Raw genomic sequence first — 18143 nt, 5'->3', positions numbered from 1 at the left:
GGATGTTCTTGGTGACCTTAGCTAAGACCATCTGAGAATGGGCTTTGTAAATTCCCTACACCTAAGGGAATAGGTAGAAAAAGCCCCTTTCCAGGGCTTTATAACAAGGTTGGACTGCGGTCTGGACTTGCTGATGGCCTCAAGGGCCTGTCATGTAGGGTCCATGTGAATAAGAACTTGTGCTGGGGGTGGCGGGTATCGTGGAAAACCTCTGGAAACTGAGCTTCATGTTCACCGGGACTCAACCACAAGCAGGGCCAGCAATGGATGTCCACATCAGGGCTTGCAGGGATCTTGACCTGGGCTTGGGTCTCTTCTCTCCTAGTCTACTTGCTGGTTCCCTGTTGTGTTCCACCTTCCTCGGGACATCTTTACGTTGGATGTACCTTTTTCTTTTTTTCCTGCTCTCCAGCAACCACTGTCTCTGCTACCCCAGTTCTCTCTACTGCTTCTTTCGCTTCTCTCCATCCCTGCCCCTCCTTTCCTGGCTCTGTTTCCCTGCCCCCACCTCTGCGCGCTGCACCGCCCTTTTGCCTGTTTTTCTCTCCTGGTTTGCGCTCTCACTCACTGGTTCTCTCCCTCGCTCCGGTACATCACTGCAGCTGCGTCCTCTCGGATCCTCATTACGCCGGCCCGCGTCCGTGGGTGCGCGGCCCCTGCGTCCGCGCATCGTTCGCACCCCATCTGCCAGCTTCTCGGCGCCCGCCTCCCCCCTCCGGTACCGCATTGCCGTACTGCAGGGGCGCAGTGCATTGCGCCGGCACCGTCAATAGGTGGACCCCCTCCTGGAGAGATAAAACCGCCGGCGCCGGCGCCACCAGTCCCTCTGACTGAGTCCTCGGCTCTGGGTAAGGACGCACATCCCGATCTGAGACCCTTGCTTTAGGTTTCCAACCAGGGTTCGCCTCCCTGGGAACCCGTCCCGGGGAAGAGGGGGATTTGCGGCACCTAGCTGGGCTGCACCCTTGGGCTGGGGGCGGGGGTAGGTTGTCTCTAGACTGGGCATGGTGGGTCTTCGTGGCAGTCGAGTAGTGAGTCCCTTAGGCGATTGTGACAGTGGAGGGGGGGCTTCTCCTGAAACCTACCATCATGCTGTCACCGTGACCTTGGGGCTTGTCTGGGCTCTGTGGGGCTTGACAGGCAGGTCGGTGCAGGTGCTGGGCCCTGGGGATGTCCGTAATTTGTCAGAGTAGAGCGGGGGAAGGTGGTGAAATCTGAGGACCCCTATCGCATCCTACGTGGCTCCCACCCTCGGATGCACCCCACCCCCACCCCCACAGGCCTGAGCTTCTCGGTTGACCTCTGAGATGCGCAGGTACTGAGACACAGGGCCTGGACTAGATAGTAGGGGAGAGGGTCAGGGCATCTCTGAGGGCACTTGCTGAGCTGGGCCAGGTGGGATTTTTATTTCTCTGGCTAGAACAGGATATTCACCTCTCGGCCTTGATGGCTGCCCCTTGCCTGTGGGGAGGGCCTGAGCTATTCTGGGCCTATGCCTGGGTACCATCCAGCTGTCTCCTCTGTCAGCCTGTGGGCAAAGGGAGGAAGATGGCGCCCTTGTCCGAGGAGGGGCTGAGGAGTGCTGGCCTTCTCTTCATGGTGGAAGCAGATGGGGGTAGGGCAGTGTCCCTCCCTGGTGTGTGTGTGTGTGTGTGTGTGTGTGTGTGTGTGTGTGTGTGTGTGAAGGGGGGTGGCGACATTGAGGACAGGGAGGACAATGTACCGTAGAGCTGGGCACAGTGACTCATCACAGGACTCCTGGCTGCTCCAGAGCTTCACTCAGCCTGCTGCTCTGTGATGTCCAGACCTGATTAACCCTTCCCTAAGGAACTTTCCTCCAAATCACCTCTCCAAACACTTACACACTAAGGAAGCCATTTGGGCTAAGGTATAGGGTAGAGAAACAGGTGGCTTATGAATGAAATGTGGCGGAATGGGGTTAGGACAAGGGGGGGGGGGTTTGTTTTTCCCTATCAGGCTCAGGAGAAGACTGGGTCAGGGCAAGCTCCCAAACAATACAAGAATGGCATGGGTATCTCTGCCAGGCTCTCTTTGGGCCCCCTAATCAACTGTTTCCCTCATCCCTGACCCCACAGAGTTCCTGCCCAGCATATACCCTCAACCCCAAGCCAGAGCCCCCACAGTGCCAGCCCCTCCCTCACCCAGGCAGAATGGGCAAGGAGAAGACACACATCAACATTGTGGTCATTGGCCATGTGGACTCAGGCAAGTCCACCACGACAGGCCACCTCATCTACAAGTGTGGTGGCATCGACAAGCGGACCATCGAGAAGTTTGAGAAGGAGGCAGCAGAGGTGAGCACTGTGGGCCCGGTGCTGTCATCGCTCAGTTTACCTCCTTCGGTGCAGGGGATATGGGTGTCTGGTGATGGGGGTGAACAGAGCAGTCTCCCTCTGAGAATGTTGCTAGATTTGTCTCATACTGAGGGAGGGGGAATGTGTGCCCTCCCCAGATCCATCAGAAGGCTCTGGACTCAGCCTCAGTGGGCCAGGAGACCCTCAAGCCTTATCCTGTTGTTCCCTAGGGCTGAAGCTGGGCTGGATGTGTGCTGCCCTCACTTGTCTGGCAATAGCCGGGGCTCAAGGATGCTATTAATAGCTGATTGATGGGCAGCAGGCTTGCCAGCTCCACTTTCTCCAGATAAGCTGAGAAGGGTTGCTGGTCCAGGATGGTACCTGGAGTGTGTGTGTGTGGGTGTCTTGGTAGCCTGTTCCTGGTTGAGACCTACGAATGAGCAGTGGTTGTAACTGGATTCTCTTCTCAGCCCCTAACCCTGCTCATTCTGAGAAGAGCTGGCTCCTGGATAAGGGTTAAGGCAGGCCTGAGGACATCAACTATCTATGCAGAGCTCCTGCTCCCGTGTGTATATGGATGGGGCTTTGAGCCACAATTCTGTGTGTCTAGGCCTGATGCTTTTACCTTTTAGGGGGTTTACTGAGGGGAGGAGGTAGGAGAGACCCGGGGGTTTGAAGGCCACTTGGGTCAGGTGCCAGCTGGGTTTTGTCTGGCTCTGTCTGGATAGCCCCTCCAAGCTGGTCGTCATCCCTGGAATGCAGAAGCAAACATGTCATGTGAGATTCTGGTAGGGAGTCGTGTTCAGCTGAGTGTCGATGGCCACAACCGTGGTCCAGGCTGTAGGAGTCTTACCAGGAGACTCACCCTAGCACTAATTTGCAAAGAGCAGCCATCCTTGCTCTTGGTGGAGATGTTCCTACTTCTCCTGTTTTGGTGGAAGGGGGGAAGGGAGATGCCTCAGAGTTATTTGGAAGTATTCATTGAACAATTTACTCATTTAAAAATTTTTCCTTCTAAAAAAAATTAACTTAGAGAGTTGTTTTGTTTTTAACAGTCCCAAACCTAATGAGATAATTGATCTCTAATTGGGTGTAGAGTCTTAGCCTCAGGTGGCAAGGATAGTTTGGCAACTCCCAGGCCCTCACGCCCTCTGCTGGGGGACTTGCGTGTCCACAACCATTGAGGAAGGAAGTGAGGGTGGGGCTGGTTGATCTGGGCGGCCTCGGGTGAGGCAGAGCAGGGCTTGGGGATCAGCACCAGAGAGATGTCTTGGTTCAAGGTGCTTTCGCCAACTGTCACCTCTCCATGGCTGCTCCCTTGGGCCAGGGCAGGCATGGCAGGTGGACATGACCTCAGAGTCCTGTGTCCTATCCTGAGTTGTGCCCCTACCCTTCCAGATGGGGAAGGGCTCCTTTAAATATGCCTGGGTGCTGGACAAGCTGAAGGCAGAGCGGGAACGAGGCATCACCATCGACATCTCCCTCTGGAAGTTTGAGACCACCAAGTACTACATCACCATCATTGATGCTCCAGGTCACCGAGACTTCATCAAGAACATGATTACCGGCACATCCCAGGTGTGCATGGAGGGCACCTAGCTCAGTGATGTAGGGCCCAGTGTCAGTGTCTTTTGCACTTTCTGCCTCTGCAGACCTCCCCACCATGTCATCTCCATCCTGTGGGGCAGAGAATCTCTCAAGAACTGAGTCGGTGTTTATATCTCAGCTAGACGGGGAGCCTGCAGGGTTACCTCTGCTGGGGCCAGCAGACAAACCAAGGGGGACATGTAGGCATATCCTTCACACACAGATTTTTATAGAAGAGCCCAAGTAGAGACAGTGACATATGGGTAGAAAAGCAGTCAGACAGTCACAGGCAGAGAGGACAGAACCAGAGAGGATCAGTGACTCATCCAAGGACCATGCCCTGCTGGCAGTGGAGTTGATGGCCAGTCTGGGCCTCCTTGACTCAGGGTCTGGGGGAAGAGTCCCCTGTTGCCCTTGAGGTAGATGCCCTGAATCTCCATCCCCAGGATAACTGCCCAGGCCCCATTATGTGGGTGGCAGGGCTAGGTCAAAGGCAGGGCCGGGGGCTCACTGTGTCTGACCTGTGTTGTCTAGGCGGACTGTGCAGTGCTGATCGTGGCAGCGGGTGTGGGCGAGTTTGAGGCTGGCATCTCCAAGAACGGGCAAACCCGGGAACATGCACTCCTGGCCTACACTCTGGGTGTGAAGCAGCTCATTGTGGGTGTCAACAAGATGGACTCCACGGAACCAGCCTACAGCGAGAAGCGCTACGATGAGATTGTCAAGGAGGTCAGCGCCTACATCAAGAAGATCGGCTACAACCCAGCCACGGTGCCCTTCGTGCCCATCTCGGGCTGGCATGGTGACAACATGCTGGAGCCTTCACCTAATGTGAGTGGAGATGGTATGGTGGGGACAGTGCTGGCCTTCCCAAGAGCCCAGGGCTCCAAAGTTCCAGGCCAGGGTGGGCTAAGCTCCCATTGGTCTTGCTGGGTTTCTGTGAGCTCTGTGGTGATGAAGAATGCCTCCTAGTAAGGGACCTGCACTTGGGGTCCTCTGGCAGCCTCCTTAGGAGGCCAAAAGAGGAAGATAAGGCCCTTTTTCTGGCAAATGATGGTTCCACCAAGCCATCCCTACAGACACTGCCTGTTGGGTCCTGGACCTCACCATGGGGGAAGACAAGTTTTATTTCTCCCAAGCCACTGCCCTGGGCTTGAATACTCTTCAGAATCAGCAAGGACACATGGTCTTTCTCAGCTGCCTCCCCTGAGGTCTGAAGTGGGTTGGTGTCTGGGGAGTAAGCATATGCTGAGGCTAGCCTGGAGGCTAGCCTGGAGAGTGGAGGATTGTGTCATGTGGGAGCTTGAAGCTTAGACAGTCTGCAGCTCTGGGTTGGGACTCTTACTTGGGAGTGAAAAGGAGGACATTTTCCAGAGAGGGCCTGGGACCTAGATCTTGGTCTATTCAGAGGAAACCCCTGTCCTAGAAAGGTGCCACAGTGAGTGAAATGGTATAAGCCCAGGTCCTCTGCAGATAGCTGAGGACCCAGGACAGAGTTTGGCAGGCAGGGTTTACTCCATCTTGTTCTTGCTGATGTAGGATTATCAGGACTTTAGAATCCCCTGGGCACTTCTGATCAGCATAAACCCCTCTGTTCCCTACTTCTCTATTGTGCTCTGGGGCTCTGCTCATCCATACTTTGAGAGCGACCTGTTGACCTGAGGTGCTTGGAACTTGGTCATGAATACTAAGGCAGGAGGGCACAAAGCCCCTTGGGTGGATTTACTTCTTGTCTGTGGTCATGAGGAGCTCTGTCAGGGAGGTTTGAAGTCATCCTCCAGAGAGGCCATTGTGGTGGTGGTGGTGGTGGTGATAGACCCTGAGCTTGGAGATAATTTGGTATGGAGCAGAACTCTGGGGGAAGGGCAGAGGATGGATTTTATCCATGGCATGGTCATTAGCTAGACTTGGGTCCCCATTCCCCTGGTGCTTGTCCTGTCTAGGGCTGTGATTGATCAGGTCCCAGGGGGATTAGGGAAGGAGGCCAGTCTGAGTGTCTCATCTGTAGACGGTGGGAGCGTGACAGCAGTCTGGGGAAGCTGCTGTTGTTTGCTTGCTGGTTTGTCCCTCTTTCCTAAGCTGTGTTTGTTCAGGGTCCCTGTGAGGCTAGGAAGGAGAGAAGGGAGAAGGAGCTGTTCAGCTCGAAGGCTGAGGCTCCCTTCCCAGGCTACCCTCAGGCAGGTCCTGGAGATCGGAGGCTGAGGGTTTGGTCAGGCGAGTTGCTCTGTGATAACTGGCACCCTTTGGTTTCCCTTTTTGGTCCTGCCCAGATGCCGTGGTTCAAGGGCTGGAAAGTAGAGCGTAAGGAAGGAAATGCAAGCGGCGTGTCCCTGCTGGAAGCCCTGGACACAATCCTGCCCCCCACCCGCCCCACTGACAAGCCCCTTCGTCTGCCTCTGCAGGATGTGTACAAGATTGGGGGTGAGTGAGGGTTCAGTGCTGGGGCTTACTGCTTGCAGCAGGCGCTCGCATGCTCTGCCCCAAACCCTGACCAGGACATCAACAAGGAATCTTGATTCTTGCTCTATCTACCCATCCTATCTATCTACTCAGTCACCCCTCCTACTCACCTCCACAGTGGCCCCTCCCACTCACCTCCACAGTGGCCCCTCCCACTCATCTCCACAGTGACCCCTCCCACCTACCTCCACAGTGACCCCTCCCACTCACCTCCACAGTGACCCCCCTCCATCCACTTCTACAGTGGCCCCTCCCACCTACCTCCACCCATCCGTTTGTTCACTCAGCCTTCCATAGGATCCCTTTCCCACTCTCTACCCTCTCCAGCACTCAGCCACAAGCTAGGGACATAAGATGGGAGTACTGAACTGACTTACACTTTGCCTGCAGGGTGGAGGGTGCCTGTCTCATAGGCAATCCTAGTCCAGGAGTGAGACATGCAGGTCACATGCGCCAACAGAAACCAAAGCCACATAAGAGACGAGCAAAGGGAGGGGAATGAGAATATCACGCTCACGCTTACCTCCAACACAGAGCATGACTGTTGGCTTTTCCCTGTCATCCCACAATGCCACCCCACCCACAAGCTTCCAGGAGATGCTGGAGAGCTCTTCCTCTCCCAGCCACTTGCTCATCAAGGTATCCCTGTGGAAGCCAGACCACCGTCTGTGTGAGCAGGCCTGTCAGAAGTGCTGTGGCCAGATGCCTCTTCAGGGGCAGAAACACAGTGCTACAGCAGGACTCAGGGAGTCCCATGAGGGCAGGAGTAAGCCCAGTGCCACGCCCAGCTGGGCCGTACTCCACAGGGAGGGGTTCTCAGGGAGGGGTGCTTGTGATGCTCCTCCCTTCTCTGCCCTGTCCCTTATCCTTGAGTCCCCGAGTCGGCCAGGAGAGACTCTCCTCTGCTTGTCTAGGGACCCCCTGTCTACTCCCTGAGGCTATCTCCCTTGACCCCTTCAGAGAGGAGCAAGTCCCGGGCTCCCTGCTTGTATGTTTTGCCCTGCACCGCTCCTCTGGCCTGCCATCTCACAGTACCCTCTCTTGGCCCAGGCATTGGGACCGTGCCTGTGGGCCGAGTGGAGACCGGTATCCTCCGGCCTGGTATGGTGGTGACCTTTGCGCCAGTCAACATCACCACAGAGGTGAAGTCTGTGGAAATGCACCACGAGGCACTTAGCGAGGCCCTGCCTGGTGACAATGTCGGGTTCAACGTGAAGAATGTGTCCGTTAAGGATATTCGTCGGGGCAATGTCTGTGGGGACAGCAAAGCTGATCCGCCTCAGGAGGCTGCCCAGTTCACCTCTCAGGTTGGTGGTTGCACTAGGGAATGTGGGCATTCCTCCTCAGAATAGGAGAGATGGGTGGGGGTACCAAGGAACAAGAGCTGCTGGCCTTTGCCTAGCACTGAAGAGGAAGCCCTCCATTCACCAGAAGGCCACTCAGTGTTCAAAGGCTAAATGGGTGCTCAGAGTCACCAGCAGGTAAGCTGGACCACAGCCTCTCTGGGCAGTCCTTCCCTGGGATATCTAGTCTATAAAAAGGCTTTTATTAGTGTACTGCTTGGGGTATCACTGTAGACTTCTTTCTCTTAAATTTTTTTAAATAGATCTACTTATTTAGTGTGTGTGTGTGTGTGTGTGTGTGTGTGTGTGTGAGTGAGTGTGTGTGGAGGTCAGAGGGCAACTTGGAATTAGTTCTCTCTTCCCATCTTGTTGCTCCCAGGAACTGAACTCAGGTCTTCAAGGCCCAGCAGCAAGTATCATAGCCATCTTGCTGGCCTCCTTCTCTCTATATTTTTATTGAAGCCCTTTTCAACACCTCTTCATGGGACAAGAATTTTAAGGACAGTATTATTGAAACATAATAGGTGCATTATAATTGTGATCCAATTTTGTCCTGGCTGTACAATGTGTCCATTCTATCATGGTCCTTTCAAACAGTGCAGCTATCTTTTGATTGCCTCATAGTTTGCTACATGCTTAGTAAGTTGTTGGGGTACGTGTGGGGTCCCTGTAGCCTGAGCATTCCTTGCATAAAAACGTGAGGATCAGGAGATGCCCCTGTGACTGGACCCACCCCACCTAACACTGTCCCTGTCCCAGGAGTCCTTCCTCACAGCTAACTTCAACTCTGCTCTCAGGTTATCATCCTGAACCACCCTGGGCAAATCAGCGCTGGCTACTCGCCAGTCATCGACTGTCACACAGCCCACATTGCCTGCAAGTTTGCCGAGCTAAAGGAGAAGATTGACCGTCGTTCTGGCAAGAAGCTGGAGGATAACCCTAAGTCCCTGAAGTCTGGTGATGCAGCCATTGTTGAGATGGTCCCTGGAAAACCCATGTGTGTGGAGAGCTTCTCACAGTACCCACCTCTCGGTAAGCCGGGTGATCCAAGGTGTAACTCAATCGGGCAGGGTCAGGGGTTCCTATACAATGGCAAACTGAAGAAAACGCAGCATTTAGTAAGAGGTCTCATCGAGCGCGCGCGCGCGCGCGCGCGCACACACACACACACACACACACACACACGCACACACACAGGAAGACAGACAGACAGACACACAGTGCTTCTTTTTTTTTTAAAAGAACGCCTAAGGGACTTTTCCGCGGCCAAAAGCAAGTCTAGTGATTTCTCCCCCATCCCCTGGCCCCTCACGACAGGACAGCCTAGTTTGCTCTAACTGAAGAACTACATACTTGCTTCTGTTCCCGGCTACTGGGACTCTTTGTCGGTCGGAACAGCTTAACGGGGCATTAAGCTGTTCTGCGGACGCCCAATGCACCTGCATACTGCATCCTGGGCATCCCGGTAGTTTACGTATCTCTCCCCACAGGCCGCTTCGCCGTGCGCGACATGCGGCAGACTGTGGCTGTGGGCGTCATCAAGAACGTGGAGAAGAAGAGCGGCGGCGCCGGCAAGGTCACCAAGTCCGCACAGAAGGCGCAGAAAGCGGGCAAGTGAAGCGCGGGCGCCCGCGGCGTGGCCCTCCCCAACGGCGCCGCGCCGCGCCCCCAGCCCCGCCCCCGGCACTGGCCCCGCCCCCGCCCCAGGCGCGGCCCCTCTGCCCCGACCCCCTGCCAGGCGCATGTCTGCACCTCCGCTTGTAAGAGGCTCTACGTCAGCGACTGGATGCTCGCCATCAAAGTCCAGTGGAAATTCTTCAAGAGGAAAAGCGCCCCCGCCCCAGGCTTCCGCGCCAGCGCTCACCACGCTCAGTGCCCGTTTTCCCAATAAACTGAGCGACCCCAGAGCCGTGTGTGCCTACTGCTGGGGCCCTGTTTCTCAAAGTCCCGTCGTCCAAGGTGTTCAGTCTGGCACCTCTCACCGCTGCCAGGTGACCTTGCCAACTTCATGGGTAGGCGGTGGGGCCCGCTGCGTGGGTGCTAGGAACCCCCAGCTAGGTGAGGATGGAAAAGCCAAATGGCTTTCATGGCTATGGACACTTTTTGGGTGCCTTGGTGAGATGTGCAAGACTTAGGTGGAAATCTGCAAGACCGAGTAGAACCAAAACTGACTGGGTGTCCTGATGTGCCCCACAAGGAACCGTGAAACCTGAGAGCTCCTCCCCACGAGTGGGCACACACTTGCTTCCCCCTAGATTTCTGGATTCTGACAGAAGCCCATCTTGCTCCCACTCCTGCCTGCCGAGCCAGCCCCATGTCTATTCTAGTTCTCCTTGGCCCAGATCCTCAATCCTTAAATTGCAGCAACACCAGCCCCAGAAGCCAGGAGGTCAATGACTTATGTCACGTGGGCCGGGATTGATCCACCTGTCCCAGAACATGCCATGACTTCAGTGACCAGGCAGGACAGATGGTAGGACTAATCTCCACTCACTTTTGTCCTAGGAAGCTGTCCTCCCTGTCCTCTCAAGGCCTATTCTTGTTATTGCAGGTCAAGGTTGGGTAGGATGAGCAGAATTCCTTCACAGAGCCAGAGTAAAGCTCTTTGGAGCCTCAGGCAGGGTACTGGTTCTTAATATTCCCACATGTTCCCCTTGTGTCAGTCTCCTAGGTCTGCTACAAATGGCCACCCATGGTGTGACTTTGGAGACACATAATGGTGTGATCAGCATCCTTGGGCAGAAAGGAAACCACTGTAGATCTCCTCTTCCCTCCCGGCTTTGTTGGCAAGTCTGGGCTAGTGGCCCAACCACTGCAGTCTCTGCTTTTTGGTCATGTACCCTCATCTCTTCTAGAGTGTGAAATCCTTCTCCTATAAGGACACCTGTGACTACCTAGAGCATGTCTGGAGACCCTAGATAATATTCTACCTTCTTGAGTGCATCTTCAGAACCCTTCCTTGCACAAAGCTGCTGACCCAGGTTTATGATGTCAGGCTCCTGATACCTTCAATACACTCAGCCCCTATGCTAGATGAAGATAGCTGCGATGGGCAATCTGACACCCAAAGTAACGGGCACACAGTCCAAGGAGTTCCCCTACCTTACCACAAAACAGAAGAGGTGCCTCAGCACCCATAATGATGGGATAGGAAGGGAGGAAGACCTTCATGGCCAGGGAATGATGTGTTTGGAAAGGTGGTTACCCATGACTGTGTTGACAACCCACAGACCCAGACAGGATGGGTTTAAACTAATGAGTGTCAGGCCTCTGAGGGAAGGCTATTGGATACAGATACCCAGGTGAATATGAACTTTAGAGGGACATCAGATACTTTTTAATATAAACATTTGAGACAGATATAGTAAAAAAAAAAAGTGCATTGTTTGTCTGGAATTGTGATTTGGAATTCTTGTATTTTGTCTGATGACTCTATCCAAGGACACTAGGTTTCTCTTAGACATCTGGCCAATTCTAGGTCTTTCCTAGGACCACCATTATTGGCAAGATGGATCAGGTAGACTGAGTCAGTCACAGGAAGTTGTTTTAACAGTTAGTCCTCTTAGGATTGGGAAAACTAAGGAAATTCATTAGACTGAGATGGGACAAATGTGAGATACAGCCCTTGGCTGGGGTTAAAGGAAACCTGGCAGGCAGACCCTCTTCATCCTCCTATCCTTGGTTGTAATAGCAAATTTTGGTGTTCTCTGGGAACCCTGGCTACCCAAACACCACAGGTTGGCCCAGTTCTGACCAGCCAGCTGGTCAGAGTGACATGTGTTGGGGGACACAGTACATCACAGGGTGGACACATTCCAAGGACTCCCTGGAGATCTGGAGCTGGCTGGATGTAGTTCTGGTCCTCACTGGAGTCATGGGTAGATGACTGCCTATTGGCCCTGGTACCCTAGGTACCTTTAGGGAAAGTCTTCAAGCCTTGGGCCCCTCTTCAGGGTTGTGGTGCTAATGAAGGCAGGCACAAATTTCTCTGAAGCCTGAGGGGATCTGGGCCTTACTGTGGTCTACTCCATCTCAGAACTCCACTGTAGACTGGAGGAGAAAAATAAAATCCCTCAAGGGAGCTCAAGTGTCTGTAGTCTGTGGTCCCAACACATGTGGTCACCTCTGAGACTGCCAGGACATTCCCTTTGACCTCTGAGTTAGGGTTCCCCATGTCCATCCCACTGGATTTCTGGGGAGTTCCAAGGGCTGCCCACACGTAGGCCAGAAGGAACATCAGAAGACAGTGACCATACATGTGAGCTGAAAGATAAAGGGGTAAGAAGTGCATCTGCTTGCCGGAGGGATGCCCGGCGCTGGCTTGAAGTGTGACTACACAGCAACCATTGCACATTCCCTGCCTCTGCTGTGGCCTGGGCCGGGGCTGAGATAGAGAGGAACTTAGAGCAGACGGAACTCATGGCAAGTGGGAGGCGAGGAAAGATGGTATACACAGGGAGACAGCCATTGGCTTGAGGTACACAGTAGATAACTAGACAGGAAGGCTGTGGACTGAGGGTATATCACCACATCTGAGAATGCCCAGGGGCCTGGCAGGGGAGACAGTTTCAGGGTTGAGGTGATCGTTGAGCTGAAGGGGAATCCAGGCTGGGAAGGTGACCATGATGGCAACCTCTGGGGAGGGGACACAATCTTGAGGCACATTCCTGGAGGCAGTGTATGGGGTAGGGTGAGGGCTGGGGAATGCCATCCTATGCTGGGTTAATGAATAATTTACAGTAAGCTCCACCAACGCTGACCACCAGCCTCCTTGCACACTTTGAAGGCCTCTGAAAGATTCATGAGGCAGTGACTGAATTGATGGGCCTCAGGATTGCTGAGTTGGCCAAATATGATTTGTCTCTTGCCTGGCCTCCATAGGAATGCTGCACCCTCCTGTAATGTTTGTAGAGGGACCTTTCTTTCCTTCCCCAGGATCCTGAGGGTGACAGGCTGTTGTCTGGACTCAGGCTTCTGAGTCCTCACTTAGGGATTGAGCCTTGTGGCAGCTTTTGACCCTGGAGCGTTTCACATTCTGTGATTATAGTAATGACCTTCTTTGAAGATAGCTGTGGGTACCCAGAGGAGCTTCTGAATGGGATTGTGAGCATTCGGGCTTTCCAATCTGTGCTTGTTGTGGGCCTTGGCCTGTGGGTATTGTAGCCTAGGTGTGGAGCCCTAGTTGTAGGGCTGTGTAGCAGAGAACCTGAAGGACTATTTCAGAGATGTTAGAGGTAGCATACGTGTGCACATGTATATGCCTGTGTGATCATGCTTGTTTGCCAGTATATGCTGTGTGTGTGTGTGTGTGTGTGTGTGTGCGCACGTGCACATGTGCATGCTAGGAGGGAGTCTTCTGGGAGGCTGGACCAAAACACTACTGAGGAAGCTGTTTCTGTCATGGATGGAGATAGTGTGGATCAGGAGGACCGTGCTGGCACATATATGGACCTGGCATCCATTTCTAGACTCTGTTTATTAGCGAAAGGAAAATCCATTCCCCAGAGATGGTGAATCTGGGGAGCTGGGAAGTGCTGACTCAGCTCTGGCTTCCTTGGCTGTGCCTGATGTCTCATCTGGAGTTGTCTGGGAGAAGAGGAAGAAGGCCACGGAGAGCCATCAGGCCACTGAGGCTGCATCAGGCTGTATGTGGCTGAGAGCTGCTAAGACGTGGCTCTGGCTATGGTTCCTGCTGCTGGGTTGGTCAGCTCAGTCCCATCAAACCAGAGTCAGTGTTTAGATGGAGGCTCTAAATTTGATAGGAATCACAGAAACAAGGATAGAGGGAGAGCACAAAGTCCTACTTGTTCATTCTCTGTCTCCAAGTGGCAAAGGAGGGCAGAGGGTGAGGCTTTTGTCTCGGCTACAGTGTAGGGGTTGGCTACTTTCTGGCTTCAGTTCCTTCCTCCTCCTGGCACCGACTTGCTCTGTTCTTTGGAAGATGCTACAGCACCAAGGATCAGGAACGCTGCAGTTCCTAAGGGCCTTTTTCTTATAAGAGGGCAGACTGGGTGGGCTGGAGATAGTGATATAGCAGGAGCTGAGGTACATCAGGAATCGGGAACTTGTGTAGAAACGGGGGGTGTAGCAGAAATACAACATAGCTAGGGCTATCGTAGGAGCTGGAGGTATAGCAGAGCACACTGGGGATACAATAGGAATTGGGAGTACAGAAGGAGCTGGGGGTATAGAGGGATCTCAGAGTGCGGTTGGACCTGGCTATGCAGCTATAAGCAGGACTTGTATAATGGGTTTGGAGAAGGACTCATAGGGCAGGGAGAATCTCACTCTCTGAAGATGCCAAAAAAAAAAGGCTGCCATCCTGCCTGGTTCTAGGTGCCAACATCCTGGGTGGAAAGAGCCTTCAGCCCAGGCTGTCCGTGCAGGGTGAAGGACTTTCTTGTAGTCCCACCTCCCAGGAGGTTGAGGCTGCTTCTGTCTGGCACTTCGGCCCTTTGATACCCTCTCACCGCTTTCCTTTCTGAGCTGCATCCCTGATGGCGTCGTTTTTTTGTCCTGAGTGCTGAGGAAGGCAGAGCCTGGCAGAGATGCGCCTAGCCAGCCAGAGTCGGCTCATTTATTTTTACCTTAACACTTACATAACACTTCTTCTGCAAGGCATCATTTCAATACTTCACAAATCCCATTCCGCTGTCATCATCGTGCAGGGTGATCGTCTTATTCCCATTACAGGTAAAGACCCAGAGGCTCAAAGACCTCCCCAAAACCACTCCTGGTGGTTAAGCTCACGGCTGTGAAGCACGGGTCCCACTGCCCTGCAGTGCTCTCAAGGGAGTGCTTCCCCACTGAGCCCGAGAACAGAAACTGCAGTTGCTCTGCTGAAGTTGGATGCTGGGCTCATGCCAGCCCTTGCTGGATGTCCTCAAAGCCCTTCCTGGGGCTGGGTTTTCTTCTCCACTCTGCCCTCCTTTCTCAAGAAAGTTGTCATCTCTCGGCTTTGGTGTACTCAGAGCAGTGTTGGGGACAGTGAGGCAGTTTCATGCTAAGTTACAAATGGCTATGTACCAAAAACAGGAACATTTTAAGAAGGATACGTTTTCTGACAATACTAGGAGGTACAGTCCCACAGAAATCTCCATGATCCTATGGCTCTCACAGTCTTTTCTGCTCCCTTCCCATTATGCTCCCTTCCCCTTAGGTGCAGGAGTTAATTGTTTTGTAGATCTGTCTGTTGGGACTGGACTTTGAAACTCTACATTCTGATTGGCTGTGGTTTTCTGTAATGATGTCAATCTGTTACAGAGAGCTATTTCCTTGATGAAGGGTGAGAACTACCCTTATTTGTGAGTATAAGGGCAAATATTTAGAGTGCTGTACTGGCTGGTTTTGCACATCAACTTGACACAAGCTAGAGTTATCACAGAGAAAGGAGCCTCCCATGAAGAAATGCCCCCAGAAGATCCAGTTGTAAGACTTTTTCTCAATTAGTGATCAAGGGGGGAGGGCACAGCCCATTGTGGGTGGTGCCATCCCTGGGCTGGTAGTCATGGGTTCTATAAGAAAGCAGGCTGAACAAGCCAGGGGAAGCAAGCCAGTAAGTAACATCCCTCCATGGCTTCTGCATCAGCTCCTGTCTCCAGGTTTCTGCCCGTGTGAGTTCCTGCCCTGACTTCCTTTGGCGATGAGCAGCAATGTGGAAGGTGTAAGCTGAACAAACCCTTTCCTCCCCACCTTGCTTCCTGGTCATGATGTTTGCAGGAATAGAAACTCCGACAAGATGAGTGTAGTTAGGGATTACAATGATTTAGTAAAATGATTGCTGCAGGTTCTCCTCTAAGATCCATGACTTCACTAGCCCTGGGTAGTTGGTTAGGAATCCAACACTAAGCATTAACTCCTTCTTGTTGAATGGGTTTTAATTCCAATGATAGAGCTGTTGGCTACCACTAAGGTGTGCACCTAGCACTCACCCCTGCATCCTTAGTGGGTGCTGTTGGTCATTGCTGTGGTTCATATGCATCATAGCTGGGTAGGATTGATGGTTGCTTCCTTCCTTTGGAAGCTTGCATGGTGCCTTCTAGATCCACGAAAGCTGCCATTCGAAAGAGCAAGGAGGATCATGTGAAAGGGTTGGAGGGAGGAAGAGGAGGGAAATGATGTACTTAAAATCTCAAAAAATAAAAGAGGAAACCTAAAACAACTAAAAAGGAAGGATATGGTTAACTTAAATTTCTTAACTTCAGCACAACGGACATATGGGCTGGATAATTCTCTCGTGAGGGTGAGGTGTCTTTACATTGTGGCACCACCCCTAATCTCTACCTACTTGAGGACTTGACACCTGCCCCCACCCTATGGTGAAACCAAAAATGTCCCCAGACACTGTTTATGGGAGCAAAACTTCCCCAGTGAAGATGATGGTCTAACAGGATATCAACCTTGTGGGAGTGGCAATATTACGTGCGATTTACACTAGTTTGGGGGACAGGTAACCTCGCTGCCCTGCACATTTTACTGTCTTGCTCCTAAGAGCCAGCCTTGGCTCTTCCCTCTTCCACTGTAGCCATGGGAGGTCTGTATTGGAACCGTGGAAGAGGAGAAATAAGAAGAGGAAACAGGGATGTGAGTCACTGTGGGTACCCTCCTGCCAACATGGCTAGGAAGGTCAGGCTGTTTTCCCATTTGTCCTGTTCTAAGAGAAGGCTGTGATTCTCTTTCTTATAGAGGGAGATTGGGGGCTTTGGTGGCAGCTGTGGCAGAAGAACTGGAAGCCAGGACTTAAACAGAGAACTCTATGTCCCGGTTTCAGAGATGGGCACCCAGGAATGAGGTGTATGCATGATCTGCCTCTGGGCCTGAGACCTTTCCTGTAGTTTCATGTGGCAGAGAGCAGAGAAGTTACTTAGCCTTAGCTCTTTCCTTTGCCCTAGATTGGAGCATGGGACACCATCCTCACCATTTGCTTTTCTCCTGAGGCCCTGAATGCACACAATCACTTTGGGGTAGAGCCTCAACAAATCAATCTGAGAGACACAAACAAATTGAGTTCAGCCCTTGGACTGCTCAAGGTCATTCCACTTGAAATAGCTACAGGGCCCTGGGGGATGGGGGTACACTTTGTAGCAAGGATGGCCCTACCATAGTACCACCTTTGTTTTGATGATAAAGGAAGGTGAATGTCCTGGATGCTAGGATGTAGCCACTGGGTTCACAGGAAAAGGCTGAAACTTCTGTTGGGTCTTCTCAAGTCATCTGATGGAGCATCTGTTAACTTTGTTGAATCAGTTGGGGGAAGGAACTCCAAAGGCCTAGGGTCCCTGCCCAAGGCTGGATAGGACTGTTAAGCCTACTGGTCAAGCAAGGCTCTCTAGTGAGCTTGAGATGGCTGTAGGCAGGAGCCAGCAGCAGATTGCCTGTGTGTGGGAAGGTGCTGACCACTCGGTCAGCAGGAGCATCTCTAGAGAACAAAGCGCCAGCCACCCACACCCTCCCAGGGTACACTCTAAAGGTCTCAAGCCATGCAGTTCCTGGGCTGCCTTCCAGGATTCATGTGGTTGGAGGCTCAGAGTGACATCAGTCCAAGGCCAATGTGACCATTCACTGGTGAAAGTAGGCAAGTCATTTTGTGTGAGTACCCTGTGAATGGTGAGTGGTCGTAAGGTCCTGAGCCAAGCTTACTGCACAGGGAAGATGAGCATGTGGTAGGCAAATGAGTCATAGTTTCACTGACAAGGAATTAGGGTTGGGAGAGAAAGCAATGGAATGGGGATATCTGACTTCAGGACCTTCCTGAACAGACACACAGTATCCATCCCTCAGGAACAGCACTCTAGGCTGAGGGCCCAGTCCATGCACTGGGGTGCTGTGATTGGCTAGTGTCTGAGGATAGAGGTTGAGGTGTTCTGAGAGGGAGTGGCAGGCATGGTCTCAAAGGTGAGTGACCATGAGCTGGAGAGCACTTGGTACAAATGAGCCCTGGGCATGGAGCATGAATTGCTCCACAGTAGAGCCTGTGTCATGCTCTCATTGAGACAAGAGGACGCTGTATTCCTTACCTATTATCTGCAAACCAACAGGGACAATTGACACAGCCTCTTTACTTGTCTGGGGTGTGAGGAAGGGTGGAGAGGTGCTAGTTACAAAGCTGAGGTCCAGGAATGAAGAAGGAAGAGGAAGAGGAGAAGGAGGAACTTAAGGACATACGGCTGTCCCAGAAGAGGGCAGACAGAACTTTCTAGAAGCCCAGAGAGCTTGTCTTGGAGCCTCTTTGGACACTCCTCGGGCCACCACCATTCACTGGTTATCACTATCTCTGTCATCACAGAGGGGACACCTGCCACGAAAGTATTATCAGTGGCTAAGAAGGGCAAGTTCAGTTCTGGAAGTAATTAGTCAGTTTGCCAGGGGCTAAGGCAGCTCATTGAGAACTCAGGTCCTTAAAAAACCAACCAATTCCGGGTGTGGTGGCGCATGCCTT

General features: G+C 52.7%; 1 protein-coding gene across 1 annotated transcript; it reads left to right on the top strand.

Moving 5' to 3' along the window:
* Positions 1–561: 561 nt before the first annotated feature.
* On the top strand, positions 562–9610 carry Eef1a2 (eukaryotic translation elongation factor 1 alpha 2). The gene is made up of 8 exons (XM_021192967.2): positions 562–848; positions 2097–2315; positions 3714–3893; positions 4437–4733; positions 6173–6323; positions 7413–7669; positions 8503–8737; positions 9196–9610. The coding sequence occupies exons 2-8, from the start codon at positions 2172–2174 to the stop codon at positions 9321–9323; spliced, it is 1392 nt and encodes a 463-aa protein (XP_021048626.1). The 5' UTR covers positions 562–848; positions 2097–2171; the 3' UTR covers positions 9324–9610.
* Positions 9611–18143: the final 8533 nt, after the last annotated feature.

Source organism: Mus pahari, chromosome 3 (genome assembly GCF_900095145.1).
Source record: "Mus pahari chromosome 3, PAHARI_EIJ_v1.1, whole genome shotgun sequence".
NCBI lineage: Eukaryota > Metazoa > Chordata > Mammalia > Rodentia > Muridae > Mus > Mus pahari.
The sequence above is the reverse complement of the archived record's forward strand: the minus strand, read 5'-3'. Positions and strand labels throughout refer to the sequence as shown.

What these genes read in the sequence shown, in the direction of transcription:
- Eef1a2 (XM_021192967.2), top strand. Translation starts at nt 2,172, where the DNA reads ATGGGCAAGGAGAAGACACACATCAACATTGTGGTCATTGGCCATGTG. An exon ending in CTGCCCAGTTCACCTCTCAG is followed by an intron (nt 7,670 to 8,502) that starts GTTGGTGGTTGC and finishes CTCTGCTCTCAG; the next exon opens with GTTATCATCCTGAACCACCC. An exon ending in CTCACAGTACCCACCTCTCG is followed by an intron (nt 8,738 to 9,195) that starts GTAAGCCGGGTG and finishes CTCTCCCCACAG; the next exon opens with GCCGCTTCGCCGTGCGCGAC.